At 42.1% G+C, this 22,806-nt stretch overlaps 2 protein-coding genes across 15 annotated transcripts; both read left to right on the top strand.

Annotated features, from left to right (window-relative positions):
- The first annotated feature begins 7,228 nt into the window (after positions 1-7,228).
- On the top strand, positions 7,229-7,685 carry LOC6612135 (vitelline membrane protein Vm32E). The gene has a single exon (XM_002036616.2). It carries the CDS (start codon positions 7,261-7,263, stop codon positions 7,615-7,617), a length of 357 nt encoding a protein of 118 aa, XP_002036652.1. The 5' UTR covers positions 7,229-7,260; the 3' UTR covers positions 7,618-7,685.
- Positions 7,686-7,937: 252 nt separating this feature from the next.
- LOC6612134 (voltage-dependent L-type calcium channel subunit beta-3) lies at positions 7,938-20,467 on the top strand. Of its 14 annotated transcripts, none has more exons than XM_032716574.1 (10): positions 7,940-8,447; positions 12,740-12,856; positions 12,918-13,139; positions 13,206-13,299; positions 15,017-15,501; positions 15,563-15,730; positions 15,863-15,977; positions 16,430-16,693; positions 18,590-19,046; positions 19,200-20,467. In XM_032716574.1, the coding sequence occupies exons 1-10, from the start codon at positions 8,376-8,378 to the stop codon at positions 19,645-19,647; spliced, it is 2,442 nt and encodes an 813-aa protein (XP_032572465.1). In that variant the 5' UTR covers positions 7,940-8,375; the 3' UTR covers positions 19,648-20,467. The 14 variants fall into 14 exon arrangements, 11 of the variants coding, with proteins under 11 accessions (XP_032572432.1, XP_032572465.1, XP_032572475.1 ...); XM_032716570.1 differs by lacking the exon at positions 7,940-8,447 and adding an exon at positions 11,993-12,176 and having other exon boundaries at positions 13,206-13,320; positions 15,005-15,501; XR_004361517.1 differs by lacking the exons at positions 16,430-16,693; positions 19,200-20,467 and adding an exon at positions 17,638-17,860 and having other exon boundaries at positions 7,938-8,447; positions 18,590-18,658.
- Positions 20,468-22,806: the final 2,339 nt, after the last annotated feature.

Below are 22,806 nucleotides of genomic sequence, written 5' to 3'. Positions count from 1 at the left end.
TCGCAGGTTTCCCGAAGATACCACGAAAAATACCATAAAATACCAGAGTGCCGTTGCGCATGTTGATAGACCGATAAGCATTAGGCGGGAAATTTGAAAATTCTTCGGAAAATGTAAGAAAGCAGATAATGCTTTTGATATTTTTGGCTTTTACTTATAAAATATTAGTTGTTAGAACATAAATGTATAGCTTGTAGAAGTATTTAAGATTTAAGATGGGCATATACAACGCATTTTTATTTTTGACTTGCAATCTTAAAAAACGGGGAACTACTAACTTATTATTTTTTTATGTTTTATATCTATAGTTGTCTAAACAAACATTAAATAAAACTATATTTGAAGCTTACGACCATAATAGCTAATGGAGACAATTAAGAATGGTGCCTTCTTAACACATTAAGTTCTCGCAGAGTGAGATAATAAATAATTTGCATACATAATCGAGGTGAGAGCATTCAGGTGTCTGGGAAATGGCGCGTGGGTGCAACGACCACCGCGCTGACCTCGAAACGGGGCAAATGGAGCTGGACGACGGATCGGATGATGGTTGGAGTAGAGTGGAGTGAAAAGGTGGAGTTGCACCCGCTTCATTTACATTCCAAGTACTTTAAGAGCGGACGCTGGTCGTTAAAAGATGCTGCTCGGATCGGACATTGAGCATCGGGTTTTAGTACTTAAACTGCGACCGGACCGGACTGGACAGTTCCAGCCGCCAGCTTCTTTAATTTCCACTCGTCAATCATCCATCTCGGCGAACTTGGCCGGCACTCAGAGTTGCAGCCTCATTGTTGGCTCAAATGAAATAATTACTTTAGCACACAGCGACTGACTGACTCCGTCTGAAAACGGATTGGAAAGGGCCAACTCGGACCAGGCCCTTCGTGCATCTGCATCCTTAGTCATGGCCAATATATCGACTCGCATTAACCACGACAACAACTGTAGTCGGCAAAAGGCAGTGCAATAAAATCGTCCAACACGTTTCGTCCCGAGTCCGGGAATAATAAGAAATGAAATGCCATTTATTAAGCATTAATAAGTGCAGGCGTCCACGTCCATCCATCCGCCATCCGCCATCCTCGATCTCCATCTCCATCGCGCCCAAATGCGCGAGAAGCACTCCCATCTGACTCAGCATGCGATGCCTGTGGGCATCCCACCTGCTTTCCTGCCCCTCATCCATCCCATGGCCACATGGTTGGTCTTATGCTCACATGCAGCCTCCATTTTGGCCATAAAGTTTAACTCAGGGGGTGGTAGAATTCGGATCAAACCAGGTCTGTAATTGTCTATCAAATCTTTATAAATTTGGGCAATCATTTAGATCTTCTCTGACTCCGCAATCCTTGCTGGCTAGAACTGGTTACCTTTTTAAAAGCTCATTCTGAGTATTCGAAAAATAGCATAATTTTCAATACATATATCTGTCATCAACATATAAACAAGATGAGCAAATTTGTTGCATTTAATATCTACAAAATACCCTTTAAAGTTGTGCATTGGCAAATAAATATAAAAATATATAAACATATTGTTGGTGCATTCAGTTCAAGTTTATACCCTTTGATGGCCGTGACTAATCAGAATTCAAGCCGGGTACCTGGGGACTTTGACATAAAAAACGGCACACAAAGGACCGTCGGCACCTGCAGGGTTAACTTAATTAAATTCCATTGCGTTTTGGCTCAGAAATGTGAGCAACATGATGCAATTATGAATTATAAAATTAATATAAAGCGCACTTAACATGCAGGACCGTCGACGGCAGCGGAAATATTTCGCCGAATCCAGCCCACAAACCAGGACTCAAGTCCCAAACCCCAAGACCCAAAAGCCTGACCGCAGATTTCCCCACCTTGCACTCCTTGTTTCTTCTTTTGTTTGTGGCTCATTGGGTGTGGACCCTAAAATCTTAATTGCAGGGAACGCACAAAGTGCAGGAACTGGGGAGCTGCAAGTGTGGATGCGGATGCGAGGGCAGAATCTTTCTTGAAGGCCACACATTTTCTGGCCATTATACTTTTGAAATGTTCGCCAAGCTGGTATTACAGTGATTTTTGAGTGACATTAGGTTTATATTTCAAATTGTTATTAAATATTTTCTAGATAAATCTATATATCTGAATAACCAAAGTATAATAAACCTTTATATATATTTTATTTATTATATATAGGAACAAGCTTTAAAATATTTTGTGACAAGACATCGATTTTTTCAAGAGATGTTCTCAAATTCATTTGATTGTAAACGAAAATGCCATTTCTCATTTGGCTGATTAGTTCGCCGACTTTCTTGAATACAATTGTGGGGCTAAGTATTATTGGAAAAGTGGTTCCTGGACCCTTCCTCCGCCAATCCGCAGCCAAACCCGTGCACTTGGACCCTCATCAAGGCTGATCGATTTGGACAGTTCGCATTGGATGACTGTGGGGTTTTCGGCGAGTCATGCCCACTTTACACGGAATTTGGCGTAATGAGATAGTATTAGTGCTCGTGTGGGTGGGGCGTGGCAGGTCATTGAACCCTGCCGAAATTACCTGGCACTCTCCCTCGCAGGTGACAACCCTGTGCAATTGCCAAAATCCATGAGATACACGAGAAAAATGCGAACCAGCATCTAATGGCATGTGAACATGTCTGGGACTTGTCTGCCACGCCAAACAAGTTGCATCCCTTTCCCTTAATTTTTGCCTTATCTCGCCTTACTTCATTTTCAAGTTTGTTAAAAAATTAAATTCCACGACTGCGCTGGCCGAACACATGACATCCATTTCGACTGTGGCAACAGTAGCAACAACAATAAGAAGCTCGGCAAGAGAAACCAGTAAATGCGCTTTTCAGTACAGTGAGCAAAATGTTATGTTAAATAAGCTGCTCTAAAACTTAAACCAGAACACGCAAACTTAAACACAAAATAACAGAAGTTTCTTTCTAGCAATAGAGTATTCTTTCTAGTAACAGAACATTTTTTCTACTAACAGAATTGTCTTTCTGATAACAGAAGTTTCTTTCTGGTTACATAAGATTCTTTCTAGTAACAGAAGATTCTTTCTAGTAACAGATGGTTATTAACAGAATATTCTTTCTAGTAACTGAAATTCTCTACAAAGTAAAGATAGTTACTCAACGAAAATCACTGCACTTCAAATAAACGCCAGTGTAATATTGGCGTAGTGCCGAAAGTTCCCGACACAAGCCTGTACTTGAAACCGATCAAGTGAGCGGCAAGCTGCGGCGACTTGGGTCGCTTTTTTTAGAGTCAGGACACTCTGCAGTTGTTGTTGCGGTCGTCTGGCAGACTGGAGGCAGACACAACAACGCCACAGACGACGGGACAGCACTTCCAGCAGTGCGAACTCGAACTGCGCAGTGCGCATGCGCAGCGTATGTAGCTGTTAGACCCACACACAGATACTCACACGTGCACTTGCACAGAGGGGGAAAAAAAAGAAAAAATAAATGGGAAAAAATATAAGAAGCGATTGCGAAGAGGAGACAAGCCGGAGAAACGAAATGCGAAAATGTTTGTGTTAACCTTGACTTTGAAATTCTCATTGCAAGAGTCGAAGAATGTACGCAAACATAGCCACATAAATATTTATATGTAGTGCCGATCGCCGCTCTTCTTGCTTTTATTTGCGATTTCCTGTTCGGCCTGCCATTTGGTTACTTAATGACTATCTCTACTCCTCTTCCTTGCAGATGAAACTAAGCCAAACGTCTTCAAATTGATCCCAGAAGCCAGAAGGATTCGCGGCTTATAGCTCAGCTCCATCGAGGAGCCCACTGCAGCACTTTTGTACGCCGTGAGAATTGCGGAACCAACAGGTAGGAACGTTAGTCATAAACATACTACGAATAAGCAATGATTTTAATGATTTATTGAATTTAATATAAGAAAAAATGGAAGATATACAATGTAGATAACAGAGAACAATTTGACACCCAAAAACAGGATTCTTATACTGAGTAGATTTTATGATATAATTTCTTTGGAATCACAATATGGGATGTATATACTACAATAAGTTAAGTTCCCTAGAAGGTGATTAAATTAAATATTTATTAAAATTCCAATGGACTGGTTTACAAACTATTCTTAGTTTCCAGTAAGCATTTATGCATGCCCCCGTTTTAACTGCCCATAAATAAAGTTCGATTGGGTTCGCATTGCATCTGCGACACACAAGTGGCTCAACCCGCACATCCTGGTCCAGGATGCATCCGCCCACTGCCTAGTTGGCCCCATTAATCGTATTCAGCGCGACTGTATCCTATATCCTGGCAGGAGTGGGCTTCCCCATCCGCTCCTGCCCATTGAAAAACGCCTTGAATGGAATTTGAAAATCGATAAATGGCAATGGCGACAGAAATTGCTCTTCCATGGCGGTTGACACCGTGTTAATGGGCCACTTATAACGGCATTGTTAGCGCTACTTGCACACGGATCTCATCCTCGGCCACTTAATGTGCATCTCCGCCATTCCCATTCCCACTCCCATTTGGGCCTTGTTAACCCCGCTGCGTTGGAGCCGATGCAGCTGCTTCTGTTTTTGGCCACAAAACGAGGACACGTGCCCTGTTCCGAAGGCACGAATTATAAGGAATCGCGAGCACCTGGAAGGTGTTTCGTTCGCTCGGGTTGCTGCTAATTAAATTTAATTTAAAACAAAGCTCGGCATTTCGTCAACGTTCGCGATTCGAGGATACCCCGTGCCATCTCGTCCTCCATCACCAGCTCATAATTGACTGCTGCTGGTGGTAAAAAAGGAAACAGGGTCTTAAATTACCGGCGGGAAAGTGTGGCAACACATCGGAGTCCTTTTTTTCGGCTCGATTAACTTAGATGCCGTAAAAAGTATTAGGCTGCAGCGAAGCGACTGCTATTCCAGCCCTTGAAGCACTGCAAAAAATATGTGTTACATATGAAACTAAAGTTATTTAAATATATTTTCAATGTCTCAGGTTCATTTACAAGATGAAAAGAATTAAGTTTAAACTTGAAGTTCATCCAAATCTACTTAAAAAGTGGCTCACCCGCTCAGCAACATTTTTTCTCAGTGCCTGGAGGAGGATGATGCCCATGGGCCAAGGACCAGCGACCATGGTGTATCCGGCGCCGAACCATCCGCTAAGTACCGAGACATGTTATTGGCTTGTCTGCTTTTTTGCCCTTGGTGTTTGTCCCCATTTGTGCGTCTGTTCTGGATCCTCCTCCTCAGCCGCAGGACCAAGTCAAAGGAGCAAACGGCAGGAGCAGCTGGGTCAGTCTTAGTCGCTGTCTAAGCGAAGGCAGGTGGCTCGAGCCAATGCCGATTAAAGCCACTGATCTCAGCGAAGCGTCTAGAAAAAAAGTTGAACGAAAACAAAGGAGTAGAAGGCCATAAAATATTTGGGAAGTGAAGGCCCACGGATTGTATGCTTAGTCAATAAAACAATGGCTAAGTCTTAAATATTCATTGATCATTTGCTGAACCAATAACCAATTAAAACGCACCTAAGATGCGTATGTCCCAAGGCCATTCTATATAATATTACCCCAACCTGGACTACCTTCAATTGGAGTTCCGGTTAAGATGTATATCTTGGGGCCATGTCTGGATCGCACACACACACGTACACACACCGAAAACAGGGGCAGGTATTTGTTTACCGTTAGAGGGGGCAATCAAAACGGCTCTACGCCCGAAAATTTCGATGGATCCACTCCGAAACGAAGGTGCCCCACTTTGAAGGCCAGCGGCAGGCGATCGGCACAAAGCCTATGATTAAAATTTAGGTCCGATCTTATACATACGTATGTACGTATGTGGTGTGCTTTATATGGTGCATGTGCGTAATTGCCCGACCCAAAATCCAGCGGTCGCGATCCTTCTCAAATTAAAGTATACGGGGAGTATTCGCTTTTCGGCGGGAAAAGTTACCTGCGGCCACAGTTAGATCCAAAAACAATATCAACTTGAGAGGGGCTTTCGATTTGGACAGACAGTTGCATGAGAAACTGTTTGTTATCATCAGCAAATTGTATAACTAAGGCCACAATTAGAGGAGGAATTATTGAACGAGCCACAGATCCTAAATTGAATAGTCATCAATCATAATTATAAATATTACATCTTAAGCTTACAAGAGAATGGGTTAGTACACAACTGTTTTACTTATCTATCTTGCTTATCGAATTAAACCAATTATGCAAATATATCTTTTTAAGCAATATTTTCTTAATATCCTTCCAGGAAACTAAGTTTCTTATTTGCATTGAACATCACTAAAAAAACGGGTTGCAATTTATGCACTCTACATTCATGTTTATGACTGTTTCGTTTTGGTCAATTAGGATTTCCATACTAAATGGACGCAGGTCAAATTGAGTTATGACTAAAAGATGACATAAATTTGCAATACAAATTTCCATTTATTGCTCAATTATGGTAAAAGAAACTGAAACAGACAGGTTGGCAAAATGATCTCTCTAAATGATCTCTAAATACTTCTTCTACTTATAAAGATGTCTTAGAATATTTGCAAATTGCGTAGTTTTTTTTGTAATTTTTATTCGAACTAATTTTATGTTAGAACTAATAACTTCATTAATAAACTGAAAACTTTATAAGCATATTTTTATCGTAAAATGAAGTTATATGTTTAAGGAAAAAACTCTTAAAAATACCATAAACAAGTCTCCAAGGCGAAATCTAGATTGTGGTTTGAGTACTCGCTAAGGAGACCTGATCTGTTCTGAGAGTAGCCGCTAGGTGTCGCTGTACTACATAAATAGTTTTACGATAAAATTAAATGATTTCTTTAATTAATTTTTAAGGCAACCATTTATAAAAGCGAAGTATAAGCAGATTTAATGTTACATACGTTTTATAAAATTTCGAAAAGGAACAGCCGCTTAAGTAATACTCAAATATTGTATTGAAAGAACTGGGTCAATAAACAGCTGAGGTCCAAAAAATGAGCAACTTCATTTTCGATTGGCACTTTGGACGTAATAATTTAATTGCTCTGCTATTAAGCCGCAAAAACGGAGACAGACTGCATGGTGACAGTAATTTTTTGCCACATTAGGTGATAATCGTCTGCTTGTTTCCAGTTTTCGCCCCGTTTAAATTGCTTGCTATGTGATGGCACTGCAGTTCTTGAAGCCTCTGCCGAGTTTTATTGCCGAGTTTTATTTAAGTCAACGCATGACGCTATAAGAATGCCACCTTCGGCATCTAAATCGACAGTTGTAAATCGTTTTGTTCAACATGAAGATCGTTGCTCTCACCCTCGTTGCGTTTGTGGCCCTGGCCGGTGCCTCCTGCCCGTATGCAGCTCCAGCTCAAGCTTATTCTGCACCCGCTGCCCCGTCTGGCTATCCGGCTCCACCCTGCCCCACCAACTACCTGTTCAGCTGCCAGCCCAATCTGGCCCCAGCTCCCTGTGCCCAGGAGGCACAGGCCCCTGCCTACGGATCCGCCGGCGCCTACACAGAGCAGGTGCCCCGCTACGTGGGAAGTCCCAACAGGGAGCAGGTGCAACAATTCCACCAGCGCATTGGAATGGCGGCTTTGATGGAGGAACTGCGCGGCTTGGGCCAGGGAATCCAGGGTCAACAGTACTAGTGGCAAACCAATTTCATGTGAAGAATGATTTCAAATTAAAACCGTCTATGTTGTAATTGCACCCTATACTTATTTTTGTTGTTTTGTGCCTCTGCCCTCCGGATTCCTTTTAAAAACCAAATAGAACATGTGTCGTCTGCATTTATATATTATTACTGCAGCCGTCATAAAACGGATTATTGCAAGCCATTTTCCGAGCGATTCACCTCTTGAATTTCCCATTACTAGATGATTCTCAGAGATCGTCTCCGTTGGCTTCTCTCGCGGGCATTTTTGTCAATGGATGCGGCGCGGGTGCCAAAAATATTGTCAGTCGAAATTGCTGTCTTGTGCGGTCGGTCGCATTTTCAGCCGTCACCGCCGCGAACCGCTTGAATCTGCTCCACATTGCTTGGCCAAAGTGGATCACCCCCTCGGAACATAGAGCCCATCAAGCATATAGATTCCAGCAGGATGGCGTTGCGTTCGTTCAAATCGCTGCCATGTGACGGACTCTAAGTCCCATAGCCCCCCAATTGTGACCCAATTCGATGAGTAATTGCGTCTGTGTGTGTGTGTGTGTGCGGGGCTCTTGGCCATTTGACGATTAGTGGCCATAACGGCAAAGTGTTTGTTTATTTTGTTGTGCGACCGCAGCAACGATTCCAAAAATGATTGCATAATTGACTTTTGAGAGGGGACAAATCGCGCTAGACGCTCACCATAAATTTCGGCTTGTGTTCCTATACCGTTTGTGATTCCAAAACAAATCGTGAGCCATGAAGAAGCTTCACCTGGGTGCCAAGCACAAGGGCAAGTCCTACAAGCCCTTCAGGAATAAGAATCGCCGGGTGAGTGAAAGTAATAGTTCGGTTAGCCATCCTAATCTTACCCCTTATTTTAATGTGCCCCCGGGCCCGGGCGGAATCCGTATATTTTTATCCACTCGATCGCTCGCAGACTGCTCGCCCAGCTTGTCAGGCTATTCACGACCATTTAAATACACACATACGCGGAGTGAATACAGTGCGTATCAGAATGTAGTGCCAACGCGGCGGATGAGTGATTTCCTCAAGCAAAGGGATGCGAGATTACTCATACGCCTAGTTTTTCTGAGCACGAAACTATGAAGCAAGGAACTTGCATGGTTTTAATGCAACAAATTTAATACATATATATATATATTGTAATTTATAGTAATAACAGTCGCCTTGGTAATAAAATAATTAGAATAAAGTGGTTATCTTATAAGAGGCTTGGTTTGTTTTTCACCTGCATTTCAATTTATTTTTTGTTATTTAATTATAGTACGCACTGTATTTCTATGACACCTCGTGCGGTTGTTTTTAAATTTAAATACTCTTAGTTCTCCCACAGACAATTTGGGGGCCAAAGAGGCTATCACACCTCTTACTCATCTTCGAATTTTGCATAGTTGTAAGCATAGTCAATGTTGATACTTTTGAGATACTCAGAAGCCACTAATTTGTTGTTATGCGTTTGCAACTAGACTAAAGAACTTTGCAAAATTCGCATAAATATCTATTTTAGCATGTTTAAATGGAATACAAGCAGTGTCTGTATTAATATGCATTTTACATAAATAAATCTTTGTATGCGATTAACTCAGTCTATTCTGAGTTATTTTAATTACAGAGACTACACTTTAAAATGTATATTTTTTATCACTTAATTACATTACTCTACATTACCCTAACTATTTATTTTCTAATGCGTGCATTGCAATTGGGAATCATTGTTATTTGAGCCTTTTGAAAACGCTGACAGCGATGCAAAGCCAAACGGCAGGTGAGGAGCCATTTGCTGACGCGCGGTCATCGACGATGCCGGAAAAGTGGGAAACATTCGGGCTGACCATGAAAATATTTGCCAGGGGACTGAGGGGGAAATTGCACTGGAATCCGAAAGCAGAGCGTTGACCCACACGCAGAAAAACTAACCCACCGAGCGTTGGAAGTGGGTGGCTGTGGGTGGCGGTGCGGTGTCGATGGCAACCAAAGTTCATTACTAGTTGTTGGGCACTTTGCCCGCTGCAAAGTATGATGGGGCTTTTGGGCAATCGGCGAAAGGTAAACAAAGAATCGACCCGAGGTAGCCAAACAACACCCGACCCCCCATTCTCACTTCAATTCAGCGATTAAAGGGGGATCCCCTTTTGTTTTACATATTGCCTTTTGGAAATGTGTAAACGCAAATTGGGACCATCGCCCGCGACCTTCCCCGTTAACCGTTAAATGGGGAGAGCCGGAGAAAGAGAGTGGAGAAGAATAAATGCCGACGCATGCGTGGAGCAAAAGTGGAGAATTGATATCTGCGCACGCTCCGCTGCTCTTTTGTTCTCTCCGCCTCCTACTCTCTCGCATCCTGTCACTTTAAGTGAGGAAATGGAAAACGGAATGTTTACGTTATGGGCACAGTGTGATAAAAAATATATATAAAAAAAGTCGAAATTAAAGTGGTTTTTCAAATAGGCATAGAACACTTTTCTTTTTAATTCTTATTTAACGAATAATGAAAAAAGCTAAATAAAAAATTGTTTATTTTTACCATTGTTTTTGGTATTTATATAAATTTGGAACTAGTACATTTGCCTACCAAAACATTGATTATTTTTAGTATTGTTGAAAGCATAATATTAAAGCAAAATTTAATTAAAACATCTATTAAATGTATGAATTTTTGCTACTAAAGCTAGTAGCCTACTTTGCAAATTTTCAAAGTGGTTAGGATAAAGATGTAAAATAAGAGATCAATTACAGGCATATTAAATTAAATTTCTTAAATCTTAAATGTCAATTTTACGATTAACTTAAAATATATGTGTGTGCTTGAGAGACCTGCGACCAACAGCTGTAACCCTTTTCTTTTGGAGGTTTTGGCGCTCGCAGACAATTATCGGGGTTGCCAACAGGTGGACCGCCACTACCCCTTTGTCCCCCTTACCCTCTTGAGAAGTGCGGGTGCTATCGATTTTCCAGGCACACCACTGACCGCCGATGACAGCGCGCTCATTTTGATGGAGATTTTGTGGGGGCGGATAGCTCCACGCTTCTCCCATTTCAGCATAAGCAACTCCAGTCGCACAGTGGGACGAGTCTGCTGCATATGCACTTGAAAACCAATTTTGTTTACATTCACGGGCTGCTACTTTTGATGGTGTGTGTGAGGGAATGTTCACACAAGCATATAAATATATACATATATCCCGAAACGAGTGGAGCATTTACGCACTGGAAGGGAACGAGAAAACTCTACACAGTTTTCCCAGAGCGGAGCGGACTTTTCGCCTTCCAAATACAGAAACGATTCAGTTTGCGTGCGGAGTAGAACCGTTTGAATGTCGGAAAGGCGAATCGAAATCAAAGGATGTGAATCGAATGAAATCCTGTAAAAGATAACCCGCGAATCGGTTGAGGATATAGCCAGGTCAAGGGGTTCGAAATCGGAAGGAGTCGGTTGGTTCTCGGAACAAAGGAAGATTTGAAAAACACACCGCCACGTTCAACGGAAATCAGTTTTCGCGACCTATGTGTACCACCCCCTCTGCCCGAGTTTTCCAGCACATTTCGTGTGCATATACTAGAAAGGAAAAAAAAAAGTGATGTGAGCAGAGAACCGCGACCCGACGCCACTGACATAAATTCCTATTTTTAACTTCCCTGGGGCCAAAAATCCCCATCGATGCGGAATCAATTTCGATCCGATTCGCCAGTCGTATGCAAATTGTGCTGAAATTAAGGTGACCAAGGGCTGCGGAAATCCCTTCCAGTTAACAATTTAAAGTTATTTCGCCTGTGGCTTCCAAACCGTTTGACAATCGCATCGCCTCTCTCTCTCTCTCTCTCTCTCGCTTGTTCCCTTTTTATCTCTCTCGCTGTTGTGCTATCTCTCTCGCACAATTTGTAACGGTGTTTTTATGTCAGTGTCAAAATCGAACACCGTCTGACCCGATGGTTAAAATAGTTAAGCAAAGTATATTGCCAATGTCAGTGTTAATCATACAACAAAGTGCAACAATAAAGCTCTCAAAATCCTGCCAAAAGAAAATATTCAAGTGTAATATTCAATAGAAATTTTGTATATGCCTGATTACCCGAATCGTATCGCTTTTATAGTCTTTTTACAACTCCAAAACCAGTTGGTTTCATAAAGTGTTAAGTGTAGTTGTAACCAACTAAACCAGCCAACTCCAAACTCACCGAAAACGTATAGGAATAAAAGTTGTCGTGGAATACGGATACGTAATCATTGCCAGCTCAACGCCTTGCCAGCCACCGTCACCATCACGTTCCTTTCCACCACCACCAACGCCACCATCACCAACTTCATCAGCATCGCACCATCTGCTGGTGCTGGTGGTGCTGTTGTCCTCGCACAGGATCGTCGGAAACATCGCCAAAATATCTTCGTTCGAGGAAGACTACCGGGCTGACAGGCCCATGGTGCAGCGCGCCTCTTCCTCGGATGCACCCTCCGTTCAGGGTGGCCAACATCGAGAGTCTCGATTTGGCCTTGGATACCCCTCCTACCAGAGTGGATACAACAAACTATTCACACAGGTGCTACAACTAATCAAACATCTAGGGGGTGGACCATAATCCATGTTCTTTAATGCAATTTTCAAATAAATGTCATCGTGTTTGTAATCTTATCTATTTTTAAACATTCAATTCGAAGTCTGATTTGAAAATACTTCTTATTTAAAAAGCATTACAAAACAAATTCGATTTTACTTGCCATATTCCATACAGGTTTTGTATTTTTTGAGTACAATAATTAGCATAAAACGAAACAAATCCACAAAGAACTTTATGTAATTTAGTTATAATCTCATAAAAATAGGCCTTGGCTCATGCCAAATTACTCAGCCTTCTCGGGGGCCATTATATTGGCCATGTACTTGCCACCAACTGTTGCTTCATGTGCGGCAAGAAGAAATATTGAAAACTATACACATTTTACTGCATTGTTTGGATATTTGAGTTGGGCTGGCATTTTGGCAGCGATCCAATTAAATTTTTTATGATTTTCAGATGCCCGGTCCAATTCAATTGTCTTTAATTCGGCACTTTTAAGGCAGATTAAAGTCTATTCTGATCCCATTTATTTTGAAAATTTCCAGGGTTCTGCCGACTCGAACTACTCACAACCGTCATCCGATCTGTCGCTAGACGAGGAAAAGGAATCGCTTCGGCGAGAAAAGGAACGTCAGGCCTTAAGCCAGTTGGATAAAGCGAGGGTAAGTGTGTTGGTCATAATACAAATAGAAATCCAAACTCTGTAATACCCTGTAATTTCAGAGCAAACCAGTGGCGTTCGCTGTGCGAACCAACGTAGCATACGATGGCGCCATCGACGACGATTCGCCGGTGCAGGGCGGAGCAGTTTCGTTCGAGATCCGGGAGTTCCTGCACATCAAAGAGAAGTACGACAATAACTGGTGGATCGGCCGGCTGGTCAAGGAGGGCTGTGATGTGGGCTTCATACCCAGCCCCGCTAAGCTAGACAACATTCGCATGCAGGTTGGATATGATAGAACCAATCCACACATCTTCCAAGTGTGATCCATAATGACTTCTGTATCGTAGAACCAAACCAGACCCTCAAGACTGTATGGCACAAAGGGCTCGTCGAGCGGGAATCTTGGTGCGGGCGGACAAGCAGGTGCGGAGCCATCTCGAGGTAGCACACCCCCCACACCTGGTATGACACACATTTCATTCTCCTGATTTCTTTTGGGCGAGGTTTTATTTCGTTTCTGTTCAATTCTGTGAATCGAATTAATTTCAATCTATATATATTTTTCGATGTCTTCTATGTAATGTGTTTACTTTTGTAAATCGCCAAAAGAGGTACTCCCTTCGAGGAGCCCAATATGATTATGAGCATCCATAGGTCCGACAGACGGATGCCGAGCCCGACTCGAGCTCATCGATGTTTATTGTAATTGGACGCGTGTTTTATGATTTTCATTTCAAAGCGAACCAAATCAGATTCCAGACCATATCAAAAAAAAAGAAAAAAAGAAAATGTGGGCCAAGCTAAATTCCCGTAATTTTGTACTTTTGTGTTTGATCTAATTATATATCATGTGACATTCATATAAACCGAGTGCAAGTTAATGCTTACTTATATCAACGACTTCACCCGGCAATCCGATGCAAATCCGTCCCTAGTTATGCAAACGGCCCATGTATCGGCCTAGAGCTAGCCCTAGATCCCAGCATGAAAGCCGAATCCTCCAGCAGATCGGCCTAGACTGCTTGATATTCCGGTTTTAGCCCCAACTTCACCACTGTAAACACACAAAAGTACACACCTTACCAGCTTCAATAGCCACGATTTTCTCCGTCCTAGTTTGTCTAAATCAAAGCTCCTCGTTCATGGTCTGCTTGTAAACTAACCAATTAGCCAATGTGAACACTATTAAATGCACTCAAACTCTCTTTTATCTAACACAAAACGGTTGACAACACTAACCAAATGAACAACCACAACGCGACCCAAGATCCCTACAGTACAACACCGCGCAAGAAAAACAAAGGTTTGTCCACGTCTCTCATCAGAATCTCAGAAATCCATTTCAATCGCTAAAATATCGCTAGCTCTTTTGGGGAGTTTCAGGATTTTCAAAAACAAAACAAATCTACTCAAAACATTGAACTAGATGAATGTTTTTCAGAAAGAAAGTTTTTAAAAAGTTAGCTACTCAGCTGTAGTTGATAAAGCTTGATACATTCTTAAATTAACTTTAAAACTTTATCAGAACAGATCTAATCAGTTAATTTTTTTAATTTTTTTAACTGAATCTTTTCAATTTTCGTAAGTAAAATATTCTATAAACTGAATCAATCAGACAAACTCATTCCAAAATTCGTTTCAACTGTCCGTAAAACCCCGATTCTTGTCGAAATGGCTATATGTCCTGTATGTCCTGCTAACTTAAACCCGTACTTAGTTATAGAAATCTGTTTAAATTGCAAGCAAACAGAACACTTCATATTCGAGTAGAAATAAGTTAGATAGTTATAGAAAGAAACCTCACCCTCGAGTTGGCATTTTAAACAGCATTAAATGGTGCGTAGACCGGTTTAAAAGAAAAAAGCATAAAAACGAGATAAAAATTCAAATCAACCTGATATTGCGAACCTGCCGTAGACCGACACAATTGCCCAGCACAAAACACGAGCACACCGAAATCCACGGATCCGATCAATTCGAGAACACTGTATATACTAACTAACCCACAAGCGTCTTACGTATTTACGATAATATCTAAAATTGGCCTAGCAATTCGTACTGATCGATCGCACTGGCTCGTACCAATCATAAGCTCGCTCATCCTTTGCCATTATTTCGTCCTGTTTGCCATGATACTAACGCTCAGGTGACGAATCAGATTCCATGGGACCAGGACGACACGGCAAGACACCGGCGGCGGCGGCCAACAAGGAGAAGCGAAAGCCGTTCTTCAAGAAACAGGAGACGGCCAGTCCCTACGACGTGGTGCCCTCGATGCGTCCCGTTGTCCTGGTGGGGCCCAGTTTGAAGGGCTACGAGGTGACCGACATGATGCAGAAGGCCCTCTTTGACTTCCTCAAGCACCGCTTCGAGGGCCGCATCATCATCACCCGGGTGATGGCCGACATCTCGCTGGCCAAGCGCTCCATCATGAACAATCCCTCGAAGCGGGCCATCATGGAGCGATCCTCCAGCCGGAGCGACTGCCTCGGCAAGGTGCAGGAGGAGATCGAGCGCATCTTCGAGCTGGCCCGCTCGCTCCAGCTGGTCGTGCTCGATTGTGATACAATCAATCATCCGTCACAACTAGCGAAAACTTCATTAGCGCCAACAATAGTGTACTTAAAGATTAGTAGTAGTAAGGTGAGCTATACAATGGCTACTCTTTATTATCAGTATACTTATCAATATATTGGTGTTGCAGGTTTTACAGCGTTTGATCAAATCACGTGGCAAGTCACAGGCGAAAAACCTCTCCGTTCAAATGGTTGCCGCCGAGAAGCTAGCCCAATGTCCACCGGATATGTTCGATGTAATCCTAGACGAGAATCAGCTGGAAGACGCCTGCGAGCACATTGCCGAGTACTTGGAGGTGGGTTCAAGTCATTCGAGATCAGGTTTAATTGATAGAAAATTCTGAACGACGCTTAGCACATATATAATTTTTAAATATTACGTATACGCACATTAGGATGTATCTAAACTAATCTATGATGTCTTGCAGACGTACTGGAAGGCCACCCACCCGGACATTCGAGCAGTGCCGCCCATCGCCCGCCCCCTGCCGCAGGAGGCCTCGCCCTCCGCAGATCCCGCACGGCTGGGACCGACGCCTCCAGGTAATGGAACACCTACCCGCTCTATCGGGCTCATCTACGGTCGCATTGCCATGTTCATACGCGTGATTCCACCAAAGTCCTCGCCCATGCCCAAGCAGCTGCGAAATTTCAATCAAACCAATATCAATATCGATATCGAAATCAGAGTCACCCATTATTGCCTCTCACCTACCCAATTCAAACGAAATCGATCCGACGACCCATTAAGAATACATATCAGCATGTGTGTACATAGCGATGGATATGTTATGTATGCACATCAGATCAGCAGTAAAACAATTTTCATTTGCTTCTCAACATACTCAACACACTTATACAAAATACAATTCTAAAATTTGTCTTTTTCAAATTCAAATTCCCATGACTGTACCAAATAAAACCAATCGATTCTCCTTCTGGCTCTCTCTCCCCCGATATCCAACACGTGGTGGTGGGCACCGTGTGATGAGCAGTAGATGGCGAGGAGTTTGTCGATGAGCAGGATCCCAGGATGGGCATGTCCGGCGGAGAGCGCGAGGGAAGTCGGGAGCGAGACCGCGATAGCAGGGAGAGGGAGAGGGAGCGCGAACGGGAGCGGGATTACTGGGATCGGGAGTTCAACAGAGATCGCAGCTCCAAGGATCGCGAAAGGGATCTCGAGTGGGAGCGGGAACGGGCTCGCGAGTGGGAGAGAGAGCGGGAACGAGATTGGGATAGGGAGTTCGATTGGGACCAAGGTAAATTTCGTTAATACTGTTTCTTTTCGTTTCATTTCCGTTTGTACCGATAATATATACGTAAACTCATTAAGTATCACTTGCCCCCAGAAATCGAGTTGAAGATAAATAGCATTTGATAATACTGAAAGTTTAGCTAGAACCACCTCGTCCCAAGTTAGCAGTCCAGTTGAAGTTGTAGCCCATTGTAACTCTCTTTTGTACATAGACCGAGGTGAAAAGTAGCTTCGGCACCGGCTCACATCTCCACCCATCTCGATTGTATGTAGCTGCAGCTCATGGCATTTACTTAGAACTTTCCCGCTTTCTAGGCACATTTTGTACATATAGCTCAGAAACAACATCACTGGTATCCTCAACTTTTCGTTTATTTTCTATCGTTTCTATTTTGTGACCACACTTTACAGCATTCACAGCACGTGACATACCCGGTCCCTTTACAACAATGCTATAGATCAAAACGAGTTCAAATCCAAATCAAGCACCACGACCAACACAACTGCGACATCAACAGTACAAAATGCCAAAGACAATTGAACCCGAATTGAAATTGAAATTGAATTGAAACCAAAAGCAAAAACCAAATCAACTGGAACTAGCAAAACTAGCTAAACCCACCGACCGACATCTCCGACGATCTCCACCAGTACAACTCTTTGCCAAGTCAAGACATCCACGACATCCATGTGATGAGGTGTGCGCACACCCTCGAGATTAAACCACCCCCGATTGCCCACTAATGTTAGCCGACTAAGAATATCTTTCTGCCGTTTGAGTTCTACTAACCGATTAAAACCGAACTGCACGAACTGCAATCGTAGTGCCAAACCTTCTCAAGCATCCGTCTCATCAATCAATCAAGTCTAGCTAATCGATCTCACCCATTCCAATATTTGTTATTCCAATCGTGCGTTTTATCGACTGATCTCTGTACTTGTTTTTAGTTACACCGGGCGTTGTGCGCCTGTAAACTGCCGCAATCCGCGCCAACCCCTTCTACTCGATTTCTCACATTCTTCCGGGTGTTTTCCTAGCTCAACTCAACCCAAATCAGCTCAGTTATAATATATACTATATATATGTACATGTATTCCGTTGTTGTCGAACCTTATGTTTCACCATTTCAAGTTGCAAAACCAAATCAACTAATCGTTTAGATCTGGTTTAGTGAGTACCGAAACCCCCACGATGTGTTTGCGTTACATTATTTTTTGAGCGATTTTCCCACTCCATTATCCTCGTTTCCCTAAATGTACCATGCATAACTGACGCTAGGTTTCGATCATCTGCTGTTCTTTTTTTTTGTTCCTATTTTCAGCGAATTTAAATATTATTTGTTACTACTTTGAAGGTTTAACCAAATGTCTTATTTATTACTAACGTTTTAAAGTTACAAGTTTATTAACCAATGAATAGCTGAACAAATGAGCATTTGCTTATTAGATGCTCACGTGTTTATTACATAGAAAAGTTACCAGGTAGTAAGCCACATAAATAGTTCTTTATATAATGTACTTCCTCTAAATTAAATTATATTTTCTAATTAAATTCTTGGTAATTATACCATTGTCCCAAGTATAGAGTAAAAACGATTCAAAAACAAAACGTATTTAATATACCAATCTTATAAAGCTCTTATCGGTTCCTATATGACTAGATTCCTTTGTAAATTAAATCAGTTTGAGGTATCTCCTTTAATTAGAGACCGCACTGAACACAAAATCCCAAATGACCAATCTCCGGTATTGGATATCTAAGGCCTGAAACCAACTTTTCGCCTATTGACCCTTTTTTGAATGCTTTAGTTCTGGTTCTGTTTTCCGTTTTTCGTTACCCTTAAATGCCTTTGTGTGACAACAATTTCACTAACATATTGCCGTGTTGGGCGTTTTGCAGGAGGAACCTCTTACCAGCACAGCCGCCGACAACCGACCTCGGTACGCCACCAGGAGCGCGGCGGTGGAGTGGGCGCAGGCGGCGGAGGCGGAGGCGTCGGCGGTGGCTACGAGCGGGACCGCGAACGGGAGCGGTACGAGCGGCGCGAGCGGGACCTCATGCACTACGATCTCAATAGCGACGAGCTGCTGGACGAGCGCAACTTTGAGTATCCGGCGATGAGGAGCGGTCCCAGCGGCGCCTCCCACCACGGCCATCTGTCCAGGGGCGGACGCCTGCTGGAGGATCCGGACTTTGAGCGCGAGGAGGCCCAGATGCGGATGAGCAGCTCACGCTACGGACCCTCGACCAGGATCGACGACCCGCGGGATCTGCCGCGTGGCGCCACCGTTGTCGATCGCGATGAATACAGTCCGCACAGAGGTGGTGGGAGTAGTAGGAGAATGCTTAATGCCATGTAGGAATCGTGGATATAGGGGTGGGATCAGATCGATGCGAGAGTGCCAGGTTTGATGGAAGCACGCGACAATAGTTTTGATCTTGACATGATACACCAGTCTCAGTCTCAGTCTCAATCTCAATCTCAGTCACAATCACAGTCCAGATCCAGGTCCAGACCTTTAGGTCTGCCACGCCAGTCCTCCCTGCCCAGTAATAGAGCACCCGTGTCCTATTTGCCACGCCAGTCCTCCCTGGGTACACACTGGCTATCCTCCTCCTCGCAGAGCAACCTGGATCAAGGGCCCCAATCTCGCCGAGAGCTTTATCCACTGCTGCATCAGCCGCAGTCCTATTCCCAGCCTCGATCCCAGTACACCAGCCACTCGTATACAGCCGCACCACAGCACACCAGTCAGTCGCGTTCCCAGTCCCAGTCCCACTCTCAGTATCGCTACTCCGTGCAGGATACATCGTTTGCCCACCCACCAAGATCCCTGCGCGAGGAGTTCCTCAGTCCCACCATGAGCAAGGTCGAAGCTGTCACCCATGCCATTCGCAACAAGATCATCGTGGAGGAGGACGAAGAGGATATCCTGAGCACGGATCGGTTCTATTAAAGAGATTTCAGTCGCCACCCCGCGGGAGAGCAAGTGCAGCAGTGCCAAAACACACGACACATTTGTAAATGTTCCATTCGATGATCAGATCAATTTGGTAGATACAGCAACACAGATACAGACACACAAACAGGAACACACACACACAAACAAAGTAGCTGGTTAAAGTTAAAGTGAGCGTTAAAGTGGCGGTTAAAGTGGCGGTTAAAGCAAACGTTAAAGCAAACCAAAGGAAGCAGCCCAATGCCAAGTGGGGCCTTATGTGTCTTAAATGCTATAGCTAAGTGTAATCAGATTTTATTTGAGTAATGTGAATTTAAATTAAATGGTCTAAGCCTAAGATTTAAGCTAGTCGACAGTGGAAAATTAAAAGGTAAAGAAAGGGAGTCCGAAACCAGCCAACAGGATTTGTTGGTCCCCCAATGGGTCTCGTATTTGTTATGCAATCGATTGACTAAGTACATGAATAAGTGTCAGCTTTAATAATTTAGTGAACGTGTCTTAATCTAAGTCGAGCCACACAAACACACCCTCACACACTCGACACACACACACACCTATACACTCTCAATTGTCTGTGAACCGATTGAAATCTCTTTAATCTCAAACCGATACCTATTTCTCGCATCCAGCGCTTTTCCTCCTCTACACAGAAAATGTACACCTACAGTGCGTTTCAAAGCCATATGGTCATGAGTTGAAATAAATTGATATATCCATAATGTATTTATTCTATAAATTTTAAAGCATAAGCTTGAAGTTTTTATATGAATATTTCTTAATTGATTCTTGCCATTAAATACGACCTTATAGTACCGTACATCCTATACTATTCTTTTTTAAGTTGTTAAACACTTGTTGTATTGATCTTGAATGAAACGCATTGTACACAATTTCTACTTCCAACAGCAATACTTTCGACCTAGATACCTTGCCACACCATATCATGCCACACACCTGCCAAAGCGCACAGTTCGCGACCTCAGTTCAAAACTCAAGTTGAACTAGCCGCGAACGGACCTGCAACCTGGATAAGGATCGACAATGGATCCAGGTTTAGGTATAGCGATTTAAACTACCAGTGCCTTATAAACCATCAAATCGAGTTACACGACAGCACTCCACTCCAGATATTCTGCATTTCCGCCGCCCCATTAGATCATTATTGACCACCACCAATCGCTCAAGTCGAATGCGTCAAAATTATTGTTCCAGTTTTGAATTGTACACGTAATGTTGAGACGATAGTCGTTGATCTGGCCCATTCCGAACGAGCACTCCTTTTACAATTCCAACCACCATGCTAAATTTGTCGATCATTAGTTGTCGAACTGAGCTAGCGCCCAACAATGATGAACCGCACTGCATTCAAATCGATCGCCACCTCGATTAAGAGTCGATGTTTAGCTAGTTTTGATCTGTAAGCACACCCACAGAACCCATCCTACTGTCCACAGACTATACAGCTGAATCCTGGAACACGGGGTCAGAGTTTAGTGACAGGGGCCATTTGCCCAAAGCAAAAATCTATTACTTTTTTATATAAGAGATACAAGGTGATATAACTAATTTTCAGAAAGCAAATTTGAGCAGCGCACGACAAATACAGATACCTAATTGAAATTGTTAGCCACATTCAGGAGAGGGAGGGTTTAAAAGGTCAGTTGGGAGAGCACCTCCCATCCCTTAGAGAATTTGGATGGGGTTGGCCAAGGCACTGGAGGCGCTTTAACGAGGAACAAATTGAAATTTATATATATAGCGGAAAGCAGCAAACGATACACAAGCACTTCTTGTAAAAAGTGGCAAAGCAAAATGCTCTATGTATTAGCTAAACCTAAATGAAATATTACTTTTTAATACTAGCATAAAGTTAAAAACAAAACTAGATACGATCATTTGCAGCTAAGAAGGGGACAAGCGGAATACTTAAGTTTAAATGGTCAGTTGATGAGAAGTGTGTACGTTAGAATATTGCACATAATTCACAGAACTGGTAATTCAATATATTATAATGGTATATATTAAAAAAGATACACACATTTATGGAGAGGCATATATAAATATGTATGTTCTTACCATAATTAACAAAATTTAAACCGATACAGATACATCAGCCGGCATTTTGTAAGCGTGAAACCCAAAAACTAATTAAAATAATATGGATTAAAAAATAACTGATTATCCCAGATATTGTTAGATACTTTCTGGTAACGGAAAAGTGAACTTTGCCATGAAAATTTCATCAGATCTGATAGGAATATGTTGAAGATATTTTGTAAGATGCCTTAAATTTCTCAACTCAAGTTCTTTGAAAGTTTTCGAAAACTAAACTTGATAAATTCATATATTCCATTACATAACCTTCTGGCAGACGGACAAAGGTCTGCAAAGAAGTAAAACTGGTTTGCTTCAAAAGTATAGCAATTTTTTTGTAATAATAAACTCTTATTTCCGATTATTAAAAACAAATGAAAACCAAACCAAGCAATTTCGATTTGTTGACACTCTAGTAAACTATAAAAACAAAAACACAAACATACAAACAAGTTTTATAGCAAGCATACTGAAACTTTAAAGATACGCCTATATATAATTAAATTTAGCGGTAATAACTTCTCTACTTTTCAAGCCACTTAAATAAGAAAAGCAAACCTTATTTTTTTAGCCTAAATACCTAATTGAACTGGAAAGATTGACAAGAGCACGCATGAAATTTCCGTAATCAATATATTATTAACCAAAGATCCCCCCACACCGAATACCCTGGAAAAATAAAAATGAACTATTGGTGGAAATATCAACACCGCTCCCAATTTATATAGAATATTTTATACATACAAAACATATACATATTGTAAAAAATGAGAAAAACGGTAACTAAAATCCAATCAGCAATTTTCAAAAATTGTATGTAAATAGTTAATGATATTTCAATTTGTTACCTAATTATTTTGTTAACAACTTTGTAAGATTCCTTTAATTTAATGTTAAGGATGAATACCTGCCATCACCTTGACGACATTTTGTTGTTTTCGTTTTCATTTTCCGCATTCAAATGTTGTTCACAATATGTTTTTGGAAAATACGTAGTTAAATGAAAGCTAAATTGCAAATAAAAGCAAATACAATAAAAATATTAAAAATAAATACAGTCTT

The sequence above is a fragment of the Drosophila sechellia genome, chromosome 2L (assembly GCF_004382195.2).
Source record: "Drosophila sechellia strain sech25 chromosome 2L, ASM438219v1, whole genome shotgun sequence".
Taxonomy (NCBI): domain Eukaryota; kingdom Metazoa; phylum Arthropoda; class Insecta; order Diptera; family Drosophilidae; genus Drosophila; species Drosophila sechellia.
The sequence above is the reverse complement of the archived record's forward strand: the minus strand, read 5'-3'. Positions and strand labels throughout refer to the sequence as shown.